The sequence below is a fragment of the Myzus persicae genome, unplaced genomic scaffold (assembly GCF_001856785.1).
Source record: "Myzus persicae strain clone G006 unplaced genomic scaffold, MPER_G0061.0, whole genome shotgun sequence".
Taxonomy (NCBI): Eukaryota; Metazoa; Arthropoda; class Insecta; order Hemiptera; family Aphididae; genus Myzus; species Myzus persicae.
This window is the reverse complement of record NW_019101363.1, coordinates 126286-139442: the sequence shown is the minus strand read 5'-3', so window position 1 is coordinate 139442 and position 13157 is coordinate 126286. Positions and strand designations below refer to the sequence as shown.

Below are 13157 nucleotides of genomic sequence, written 5' to 3'. Positions count from 1 at the left end.
GGTACACCATGGTATTGCCGCCGTAGCAACGCTGCAGTCGACCAAACGCAGCACAAACGAGAGGTCTCAATATTGTCATAGCACGGTACCTATATGATCTAAGCTGAGTCATAATTGAGCATAAAACGCCTTTTTCGCGACACCGATTGAGCATAAAAAACTCTGCAACGTTGCCATTTTCAATTTTCAACTGTACTGTACAAAAATATTTAATTATATAATTATAATAATTCAAAATATAACATGGCAAAAAAATAACATGATTGCACAAGAATAGGGGCCTACTCGTCTGCCCTATAAGAGCTGCCTTGATGATTCATGGACACTTCCCCGTCTGCCTTCGGACGTTTCGTTTCCCCGTAAGACATTTCGAAGAATTGTGCATTGTTGTGAATCGGAAAAAAAATCCAACACTTTACTACTACGAGTCCCCAATAGTAACGTGTAAAAAATATTCAGACTCCACTGGAACTTATATGTCTAGCGATTGCGTTTCTGCATTGGTAGTTGTAAAACATAGCAGAGAATTCTCACTCAGTATTCATGTAAATAAAATTCAAATAAGAAACTTAACTATGCATTTATTTGAGAGAAAAAATTTCAAAAATCCTTAGGTCGTGTCTAATATTATTTATGCAACTGCAAAATATATTATGTAATTATAGAAGAATAAAATAATCATAGTATATTTCGGATGGCTAATCCCGCTGTTTGCGGATTTCGGGAGGACTAAATAGCCAGGGACTGGTCGCCCCCGGCAAGACCCCTCACCCCCCGCCGATTTCGGCCTTTACACTCATACGTACACGCTGTACAATAGATATGCATGTGACATGTGAGTGTCGTATATTATAATAATAATATAATACGAGCGTATATCCGGCACCGTTGACAAGTATTCTTTTGTGAGCGCATGTAACGAATTTATAGTGTTATTTTTGGCGATCAAAGTATCATGTACATCGTCACGTCAACCAGTGCAAGTCCAGAAGAACACGAAGACGTATAAACTATAAGCCATAATCACGGAAAGACAGAGACAGAGAGAGAGAGATAGGACACACACACACACACACACACACACACACACACACACACACACACACACAGGGATGGTTATAGCCGAGGTAATAATATTATTATTATGATATTGTGTTTTATATGGGGCGGCGAGACGGTTGCCGAGTTCTGGCTGCGATGCAGTTGCAGTACCTATGCCGACGAAGACTTCGAAGAGGCGGAAACCATCACGTGTCCCAGTATATATATATACATGTATATTATCATCACATATTTGGTTCTCCGAAACAAACGACACGTGGTGGAATCGTATAATAATCGTAATGATAATAATAACAATAATTAAAACTGTAACAAGACTGTAGAGGATATATGGTACCGGAGCGGAGGAGTATATCCGGTATATATGCGTACGACAAATCGTGTCACGAAACGCGCTATTTATATTTTATAATATATATATATATATTATATGCATGTGTATAACGATCGTTTTCGGATATCGTTTGAAGAATCGATATGGGACATTACTCTGTCCGATCGCTCAAGATATTTTTAACGGCAATAAAATATAGTGCGATCGATTTTATTGTCGTCTATATTTATAAAACCGACGAGTTATAATGGAAACCTCTTTTTTTTTTTTTTAAGAAGTATCGTCAAATATCCCATCATCCGCGCATACGTTTTACTCTTAACATTTTGCCTTCCGGGTGTTTATAGTGGCGCCGATCGCCTAATTTATCTAAATTATATGATAGATGATCAACTACAGCAGGGACCCCCGCCTTGGATACAGAATTTACGTAAAAACGATTGTTAAATTAAAAAGGGGGGATGATGGGGGGGGGCCTTTTATGTACGATGCCATAGTATATTTTGAACATTTCGGCACCACTAGGTACTGTAAAAACAACTTATACAGGCGACCTTAAAATAATAATGCTCACTATTACTCGTTAATTTTATTAAGATTTTAATATATTGCACGTGAGAGTGGCTGCAGTAGCGCTTTTATCATGATCAAAAACTACACGAGCAAAGCGATCAAAACAACGCAACGTTCATAATATAAAACAAATTAGATCCAACTGTACATATTTTGCAGAGTGTATAAAAAGGTGAGATACCCTCTAGTCCAGTGGAGTAGCCAGGATTTTTTTCGGGGGGGGGGGGGCTGCAGCCCCCTTAGCCTCCCCCCTGGCTACGCTACTGCTCTAGTCATATAGATAAAACTCTTCAAAACCCTGCGAACACTTTTAAAGTGTATGGGTGTACTTTCAAGAGGTTGTTTTTGTGCGATATGTCGAATCACTCGAATTCCAGGCTCCGAGATATTGAGTATGAAGAGATCTTCTTTTACTGAAATGAAATAAAATTAGGTACTTCTATATATACTTATGGGTAACTACTACCGTGCAAAATAATTAGTACTCTGACGACACAACGAAACATGAATTATATAGTTTTGTACTTTTGCTTCAATAATTACTACTAACAGTGAATAACCAACATAATATTATAATCATTGAATTGTACCGTTTGTGCCTAGTGCCTATACCAGTGTGCATGTGAATGCAGGCACGTAGCTGTAATACTATATTTTCAAATTCTTGATAAAAACTAATATTTTGAAAATTATGTCTTGTCCATTAAAACTAATATGAATATTTGGTGAAAATTTCGATTCCTTACAGCTATTTGTTTTTGAAGAACATCAAAAAAATAAAATTGATCTTATCGAGTAATGGTTTTTTGATTGGTACTATCATAATAATTATGTTTTTAACCATCATATTAGATAATATTTATGTTTTATACCTAATCCCGATTCCCGGATACATATTTTAGTAGGTAAACCATATTTTAATTCGTAGCAACGGTAAACAAACAAACCTCATATTTAAATAGTCAAAAAAATAGCTAGACATCAGTAAGTCCTAGGGCGTAGTCGATCTAGAGAGTGTTGAAACTAAATAAGCTCTCCGAAAGTCTAAACCCTTTGAAGCCAATTGCAGTAGGAGGTTTAGTGCCGCTGGAGAGTATTAGATTAGGGAGACTCAAGTCTTTTCCACATTTCTTGACCAGTACATTTTTGAAAAATAATGGCTATTCAATCCGTTCTACGTGAAATTATAGATTTTATTCAACAGATAATAAACGTCGATACTGTCTACCAGTAACGTAGCTAGGGTAGGGTTTAGGGCTTAAGCCCCTCTTCCCTTCACCAAAATATCAAACTTACTATACCCGGTAGTAGGTACCCCAGCTCTAGCAATAAAACATTGTAGCCCCTCCCCCACCAAAAAAAAATCCTGGCTATATAGTAGCGATGTCTACCTATGACTGCAGTAACATCGTGTGACAATACTCATTATAGTCATTAATCATTCTATAGGTAATACAACAATACAATATACGGAAGACTAAGCGCGGGACACTATAAAAATGGCCATAAAAATCGACGGAACCAGATGCCCCGTAAACAAACAGACAAATAGTCGTGGCCTGGTGACTGTGCACTGTACGTACACATTATTGTATGTTCTGGTACATGAAACACGTCGAACCGTAATATAAAAATAATATCGTGTTTGTTTACCTCGAAGTCCTCGCCTTCTGTTCGGAGGGGCAAATACTGCCAAATGTGGGTCTGGTTTTCACGGGTTTGAATTTTGACATTTACTATTTTAACGTGACAACGCGACAAGGAAAAATTCAGTAACATATTTCGTTTACTGAGTCTTGTCGAATTTCAACGATCAAGAGATTCATAGATCGGCATATTTTTCAGACTTTATTGTTTTTTTATTGAAACAAAATTTATATTTACAATCTGTATTTACATGCTATACCATAATTAAGATTTTTTTCCAACTTTTTTTCCTCAATCCTCAAGAACTGTTTATTTTAAGTTCAAATTCTTACTAAATTTTTAGGACCTCTAAATGGCTAATTTTGACAACCAAAAACTGAATTATTTCAAAAACTTAAATTTTAACATGGGAATTATCTATTATTTGATTTTTTTTTTTTTGTTACTGATATCAAATTCAATAGATTTATCATTAGATGACCGAAAAAACGACACTTTAGAGCTGGAGTTCAGATAATTAATTACCTAAAATCTAAGTTCAATTATTTTAATGATAATATAGATCTAACTACCCAACTATAAATACCATAGTAACTCAAATTTTTTTCAATTTTATTTTTTTCAAACTTTTTTTTTTTATTTCAATAAGATTTCAAAATATTGAATTCAATAGATTATTGAATAAGGATTCTACTGAGATTCTGTGGGTGACGATTCTTCATGTATTTTAACAACTTCATGAATATGTTTGAAATTGTTACAACCATTATATAATATAATTATAGATGAATCAAAAGCAATGCAAAATGGAGTACAATTATTTTAATGATAATATAAATCTAACTACCCAACTATAAATACCATAATAAACCCTTTATTATTTCATTAACTTCCATAAAACTAATATTTTTTTTGCTTATGACACAGTTTTGTGATTTTTAAGCATTAATTGAAGTAGAAATAAACTAGAAGGGAATGCAAAAGTATAAAAAATAATTTTTTTTTTCAAAATTTTTTTTTTTAATTTTAAAAATACATGGCCAAATAAAAAAAATCCACTGATAAAACATTTTATTTATCCATAGTGGTCATAGGATGTAATTTCTGTTATTTGTAATATTAACAGTAAATATAAAAATAAAATAACATTTTCCAACTACTTTGTGTTTTTAAATTATTCATATAAAATTATGAAAAACTTAACTATTAATAAATTTAAGTAGTTATAAATAAAAAAAATAAATAGCATCTCATCTTAATTGAACATAACAAAAAACTAAAAATATTCAGTCCATATACTTTATCAATATAATACAAAAAGGGCTTCTAAAAATTATTTTCTGAAGAAAATGCCAGATAAAAATAATTAATTATTATAAAGTCAAACATTTAAAAAAACTAGTTAATTTTATCTTTTCTTTTCTATAAACTTTAAAATGTTTAAATCAATATAATAATGATATAAAAAATAGATTACTTTTCTATCTTTATGCGACTATTTACAATGAATACTGTATTCTATCAATTCTACACAAAACACCCATCTGGAGAATGAACAAATCACAATCAAGTCACTGAAAACCTAAAAATAATTACACAATGAGTGAATTTCTGTAATACAAAATAAACTATATTATATATAAGATATATGGATACAATACAAAAAACATACGAGAGGGAGGGGTGTTTGTAGCAAGTATTTCAGAACCATTATTCACACTTATGTTGTTTGATGAACATGCCTCCATGTAATTTCTGTCATTATAGCTGAGAAAATCCCAGATTAGTATAGTGCCATCTTTTGAACTACTGACAACTTGAAACTCATCAAACTTGAGATCATAAACTGCATCTGTGTGCATCTGCAAGATAAAAGCTATTTAACTTCCTCAATGTTTCAACAATTAAAAAACGCAAAAAATATTATAACAGTAATTTCAGTTCTAGCCTTCTAAGCACACAAAAAATAAATAATTTTTTTGTGATTTGTACATAATATTAAGGCTGTTGGAAGCGAACTATTTTTAAGTGGTCATTGTGAGTGATTTGTGACTGATCATTAGTGTGTGTAAGTTCTGGAACGCTCTAAGTAATTAAAGATTAACTACAGCTAAGATTCTAGGAGATTTGTAATGTACATATGATCAGTCACACTCACACATCACTATATTTTGCGATCAAAAAGTTTCAACACTAAAGTCCCAAAAAGTGGAAGAAAAATTCACCCGGTATCAAAAGTCAGATTTTAAATTTGAACACATTTGAACTATTTATTCTCTTTTCTAGGTTATGAAGGAAGTTAATTTTTTTCTTTAAAATTTACCTTTACTTTAATGATAATAAAAAAAATAATAATCAAAAAACCCATTTCTGACATCACTTAGAAAAAAGAATCAAGAATTTAAATATTTTTAAAAATTACATATGGAGTTTCAGAAGTATATTTTCTAGCTTTCAACAGCCTCAATGTTTTATTTTGTAAGTAAATATAAAAAAACATGTATATAATTTTGTACAACTTCATGAAGATCAATTAATGTCATTAAATATTTCATAGCAAAGGGGCATTGCAAAAAAACTAATTTAAAAAGTTCTATTACTTATTAATTTTTTAAGTATGTTTTTAACTTCAAAACAAGTAAATAACAATTACCTTAAGTGAGCGTAGACATAGACTAGATGCTGGAATTCTGGGGTCTAACGCTGCTTTTAAATCCCATACTTTAATTTTCCTTGAAATCATAAATATTGTATATTACAATTACATAACTGACTAACAGACAATATATGTTACAGTCTTAAAATCATTGACTTAATTTTAAAAAGCTGAATATGACATGAATACATGATAAAAGTAAGAAATTATAAATAATTGTTGTACGTAAAAAACAAGAAAAATTGTAATAAGAAATAAGAAATAATCGATGGGATACACAAATAATATATTTGTACATCAAAATACATATCTTACCCATCATATGCTCCACTAACAATTATTTTGCTGTTAAATCTAATGCATAACACCAATTCATTGAAGTCATCCAGTATTCTTAAGCAAACACCGTATTCAATATCCCATAACCTAGTTATACAATAAAAACAAAATTTATTTAATAATAAATCTTGGCATAAGTTATATCAGACTTCAAAAAAGTTATATTCTATGAGTAGTACCTTATGGTTCTATCGGAACTTCCACTGACAATTAGTCGTTCTTTATATTGAAGACAGATAACACCGGCTGTGTGACCAACAAGAGTTCGCACATACTCACAGCTTAATGTATTCCATACTTTAATACTACAATCTTCAGAAGCTGATACAATGTAAATGTGATCGAAATTTACTACATTTACTTCAGCTTGGTGACCAAATAGAACACAACGCAAAGTTATTTCACAGGGTGTCCACATAGCCCAAACACCTATTGAATTATCCTATAGTAGAGAATAATAATGAATATGATGACTTAATTATTATATTTAAAATAATTGGTATAAAAATGAAAAGATCAGAAAAAATAAATGAAAAAACTAACTTTTGAACAAGTAACTATCATTTTATTGCTATAACTTAAATACAAAACCGCTTCTGTGTGGTGAATAATAGTGTTCAACATTTCGCCTGTATGGATGTCCCATACACGAACTGTACTATCACTGGAACTGCTCACTATCACATTTTCGTCATATTGTAAACATAAAACAGACCCTGTATGGCCATGTAATACCTAAACAAAAGATTATAAATGAAATATTTTGTTTGATTAAAAAGGCTAACTGCCATGCATTACCTTTATACATTTCAATGTTTGTTTATCCCATATTTTTATAGTAGTATCACATAAGCCTGCAACAATTTTATATTCATCATATTGTAAACAGTTTATACCTTTGTATTTCTCAGAATAACAATTTATCCTCTGTAATAAAAAATGTCCAGTTGACCAATTCAATTTTATATCCTAAAATCAAAAACAATAGACATATTAATTAATTTTTCTGATTTAGTTTAATGTTTATATGTATATTGTAGAGGTGGGTCAAACTAAAAAATATGGTCATGAACTGAACAATTTAGTGATGAACTTAGACTGAAAATTTTATTGAACATCAAACCAAACCCATACCACATCGATTTTCTAAGCAATACAAGGCCAAAATAATTATATGATAGACAGTTTGTCTATAAAGTGCAAATAATTTTATTAAAATTAAAATTAAAAATAACAATGCAAATAGAATAAAAATCAACTTTGTACTTTAAAAATAATAAACAAGTCTAAAATATAGGTGGATTTTTTTCGATAAAATAAAAAATGGAAACATTTCTTGTTTGCAACGTTTGACATATTATTTGAACTTTTTTGGAATTCAAAGTATTTTTATGTTTGGATTAACTATGGAATTTCAAATATCATGTTCAAGTTAGGTTCGGTTTAAGTTTTAAAACTAGGATCGACCTTTAAATACATACTGAACACTTAAAATTTGGTACGATGTTTCAAACTTTGAGCAGTTTAAACCACCTCTAGTATATTGTAATATAAATATTAAATAGTAAATCAATACAATCATTTCATGCAGTATCTTCTTTGCCCATCAAATACACTTATTTTAAACTCACATACCTAACTCCCTATTTGAATATTTGTTGAGTGTTAATAGCTTAATTTTAAAAGGACATTAAACCCCCATTTGTTATCTTCGTCTTACACACTTATGACATACCAAATTTTTGTTCACAAGTTTTGATGCTGTTAGTTTTGATGTTAGAGTGAATTGGCCTATTTTAAAATTTAAAGGTAAGATTATTATTTATGGACCAAAAATTAGCTTTTTATTAATATTATTAATTTTAAGTAGGTTAAGATCATTTTACAGTTTCAAAAAGGTATAATTTCCTTAAAAATAATTTCAATAAAAGCCTATGTGGGGCCCTGTATAATTTATCTTACCTTTAAATTGTATAATAGGCCAATTCACTCTAATATCAAAGCTAACAGCACACTATTGAAACCAATGAACAAAAATTGTCTATGCCATACATGTGTAAGATGGAGACAATACACGAGAGAACTACAGTCTCTTAAATACAATTAAAAAGCTCTATAAATTGACTATTATACATTTAAAAAAATATTAAAATACTCATTTTTTACTTTAAGTTTAGAACCAAATTTTGATTTAGCCATTTATAGGTAAACCAAACTTAAAATAATAATGAGAGTTGCTTTACAGATTACATTACAGTATTAAGTAAATATATGAAAAATTATTGATGACAAACACTTTAAGACACATTAAATATTAAAAAAACACTACATACTTCTATATCTTGTACAACTTTAGGAATCAGAATACTGTAATCAAAATAATCAAGTTTTGAGTGTTTTCTGCGGCGTTTATTAGACTTTGTCTTAACACTTTGATTAAATAAGTATTGGATCCTGAAAAAGACAAAATACTTTAATCCAAATGAAAAGGTAGATTGAATACTTTTATGTAATTATACACAAGGGCAAATCCAAAATGCCATGACATTTCTCAATTATTATTCTTTACATACTATTGTATCCAGTTATTTTCAAGACTTCACACTTTAAATATTTTCATAGACATTAACATTATCAATATATCACACTGATGTGAACTAATTTATTGAAATTAATTTTTAATTTTTAATTAAATTGTACTAAATTGTTAAAAAAATTAATTCTAAATGAATCATTTAAACTAATTTATCTACAACTTACCACCCTCTTTTTTCAGCAAGTTCTTGAGGTAATGAATTGTAATGAATTTTATGATTGATTCGTTTACTGCTTTTTAACTCTAAAACTGGCATATTGAGTTGTGTGTTCAGAATAATGACACATGTGGGTGTGAAAGCTAGACTTAAGCAATGGGCTAGACTTATACAGTACTGATATTGTGTGAACAACAGCAGACCCACAATCGTTAAAATATTAGTGTGTCCAATCTTTGACTCTAGTGAAATTGAAACATTACGACCACCTCCGTCAATAATACCCTGTGCTAAAATAGCTCCAAATTTAACCACATCATCTCCATGATTATCACAGATCACTTTAGCATATAGAGACCGGAAATATTTGCCTTCATAACAAGAGCTCTCTGTTTGGTGAATACAAATCATAGAAGAAGCAATTAGTGCTCCTTGGCGCACAAAATTTACAGAATCATTGATCATTGGTACTAATAAATGAATTGCCTCTAAGTTTCCAGTACCAGCAAAAGCAATACCAAGTGCCATAGCTGCACCATATCTAATATAAGGGTTATAACTCTTTGTGAGTTGACTGATGATTTCAAGGCACTGCTCAGGTATCCTGAACAATAAAAATCCTAAACTTGTGACAGCTGCACAACGTACATCATCACTAACATCAGAATTTGAAAAGTGCAGCAATTTTGTAATAGCAGTTTCGCTTCCCGTTCCACAATAAGCCATGGATATTGTGTACATAGCAGAACAACGCAATATAGGATTTTTGTCTTGCATCAAAGAAGAAATTAAATGGTCAGCTTCTTGCAATCGGTCATACATAAAAAATGATATTCCAACAGCTAAGCCTCTTAAAATTTGTTCATTCTGGGTCACCTGAGCAAATTCTACCATGTCTTGAAGAGCCTCGTCATTCTTTGTTCCCAACATAACCATGCCCATAGCTAACCCAACAGCTTCACCAAATACATAGTTATTTTGATACAAATTGATTTTCAGTTGCTCAAAAATATCTTTACGACATGTTCCCATGGCAGATAGACCAATTCCTAAGCAGCATCCATGTTTCACGATCTAAAAAAAGAAATGGAATAATAAAAAAATATAACTTAACATTAATTGGTTTTAATGTACTTTATTTTGTGCATCTTTGAGTTGTCTAAGAAGATAGTCATTAATAGCTGTACCATGATTGGCAAAGATCAACCCTAAAGCATATAGTCCGCCGCCTTTACTATAACTTAAACTTTCTGGTGTATTATTTTTCTTGAGACACAAGTAGCTATGTATTAGTTTAAGAGCATCTGTTTCGTTGCCTCTATGAATAACACCAAGTGAAACTATGGCAGAAAATATTTCCCAAGTAGTCCAGTTGGCTAATTCCAGATTATACCTAAAACAGGAAATAGACTATTGTTTAAATACTCAAAATATTAAGTTAAACTAAAACATTAAAATATTACTTTAAAAAATGATCACTTGTTGTACCACTGTTTATGAAACCATTAGCGATCATAGTAGCCGTGTGACAGATATTTGTGTAAACTGAATCTCTTGTGTGGTTTAAAATATACATGTTTGTATGATTATTTCTAGTTAAAAACTGTAAATTTTTTTCTATGCTCAATTTTCCACTTAACACTTTGGTAAGCTTTTGCACCATTTCTTGGTAGTATTTTTCATTTGGGCCAACAGGTTCAAAAGTGAGTACCTTAGTATTATGTTCAACTGCAGTAATTTCGCTTGACGCAACAGTTACAGTTTTAGTAATACGAGTACTAGAAGGAACTTTTTGCCATAAAGATTTAAGAACACTAAACAAAAACCGTTGAGAAGCCAATTCAAATAAATCAATAGCTACCTGATATGCTATTAAGCAACATTTTTTATCATTTTTTTTAATAAGATTTTTAAGAAGTTGAGCTACTGATTTTGGGTCATTTAAAGATATGAAACATTGGCTCAAACTTATAAAGTCACTTTGTTTTCGGTAAAGATTGACAAGACTTAGTAACACTGTAGTACGAAAACTGCGATTTTCAAAAGTGCTCATTGTTACCTGCTTAGCGTATAACAACATTTCATTGATGTTGTCTACTGATTTCATACATTTGTTGAACATATCCATACGCTTTGTTTTCAATGCCAATTTCAATCCCAGTTTGTATTGTTTGTCGTCTAAACACTTTCGAAAAATACAGCTGACAATGTCTTCCAAACGCACATCCATAGCCAACAGTGGAGCTGTGTATTCAGCACCTTTCACAGAGACTTTAGAGTAGTGGTCTAGGCACTTGGCGATTATTTTCTGGGTGTATTCATCACAAGCTTCCATGTTGATCATATCGCTAGCAGCTAAGGCGTATCGCAGGGAATTGGGCAACGAGTCAACGTGCAAGTATACTTTACTCGTGAACAAGGCAGCCAGACTCCGTTTCGCCAAAGTCTTGTCTTTATAGATAAATAGGTCAGGTTGCATTTGAATGGCACACGAGAAGTCGTGCCAAAACTCATTCAGGACACTGTCCAACGTGTGGTTGCCGAAAAATATCAACTTGGACGTCAACTCCTCCAGTAAAACCACCACGTCCTCCGTCGACGTTACACTCATGTCGCCGATAGGAAGTGACAGCACTCGATCTACGGAAACAGTACAAGTGTCGCGAGTAAAAAACACTGAAACGAAATTCGTGCGAACGTGAAAAAATCATGTTTCCGGTCGGCGAATGATTGCCGCGAAGTAACTGTGGTGTATTTTTAAATTGTGTATTGATAATATTGTTTACAATCAACAATAGGTATTACTGTCGACAAACTGAATACCTACCTAGACACCACTACCGCGGTCTACTAAGATAAACTCCACAAAGTATCTATTTATCATACTTTGGTTCCGTTCAGACCGTTCATAATATTTTACCTATCTTACTATGTTGGTTTCAAATCAGTGTGATTTACTACAAATTACCAATCAGTAATTTAGCGATCGTCGATTATTGTAAAACATCGCGTTGAAATCATCTACGACAAGTGGTTGAGGACATTCCCACTGAACCTATAGCTTAATATAGTCAACAGTATTACTCCGTACTCGGTAGGTTTTGTCCACGAATTTAGATAAACAGCATGCAGAACGAAAAGGCCTTATCAATGTTTTTTAGAGTCCGCTCGCTTCTCGCTGTTTGCCATGACAACTAGCGCTAAGAGACAATACTGGACACTGGTATAGTAATAAACTAATACCATGCAAAATATAAATTAATTTTTTTATTTTACCAAGCCACCAAGGTAATTCAATTACAAATTATTATTAATAATACAGTATTGTGTGGAATATAATTGTTTAATATTACTTATGCCTGAATGTCTGATACAAATATTGAAATTTGGAGCTTTGAAGCATACAAGATAACAAAGCATAATATTTTATTTTGTTAAAGATTTTACTGTTATTATTTTAAACAAATTTATAGCGGTTATAAGATACAACTTAAAAAATTAATTATTTTATTACAAAATAATATTATTATATTGAGTGATTATAGTTTATTTATAAATTAGGTAGCAGATAATTTTGAGAATTTTGTTTTACCTTCTTTTCACTTTTGTTCTCTTTATTATTCATGAATGTAAACTGTCTCATTCTCATTGTCAAATATGATGGGAAAATATATTCAACCATTTCAGTTATGTGATCATTGCATTGAAAACGTTTTACATAATTATTATTAAAAAAATGCTCTACTGTGTCATTAAAAACGCTAGTACTCTTAGCATGAATCTCAAATGAAGT

At 31.4% G+C, this 13157-nt stretch overlaps 1 protein-coding gene across 1 annotated transcript; it reads right to left on the bottom strand.

The window, feature by feature from the left end:
- Positions 1-4958: 4958 nt before the first annotated feature.
- On the bottom strand, positions 4959-12513 carry LOC111028804 (26S proteasome non-ATPase regulatory subunit 1-like). Its single transcript, XM_022307564.1, has 11 exons — positions 10828-12513; positions 10499-10757; positions 9372-10438; positions 8945-9065; positions 7410-7580; positions 7155-7346; positions 6791-7053; positions 6588-6698; positions 6270-6348; positions 5289-5478; positions 4959-5198 (listed from the first exon to the last, which is right to left on the bottom strand). The coding sequence occupies exons 1-11, from the start codon at positions 11973-11975 to the stop codon at positions 5188-5190; spliced, it is 3612 nt and encodes a 1203-aa protein (XP_022163256.1). The 5' UTR covers positions 11976-12513; the 3' UTR covers positions 4959-5187.
- Between the last annotated feature and the right edge of the window lie 644 nt (positions 12514-13157).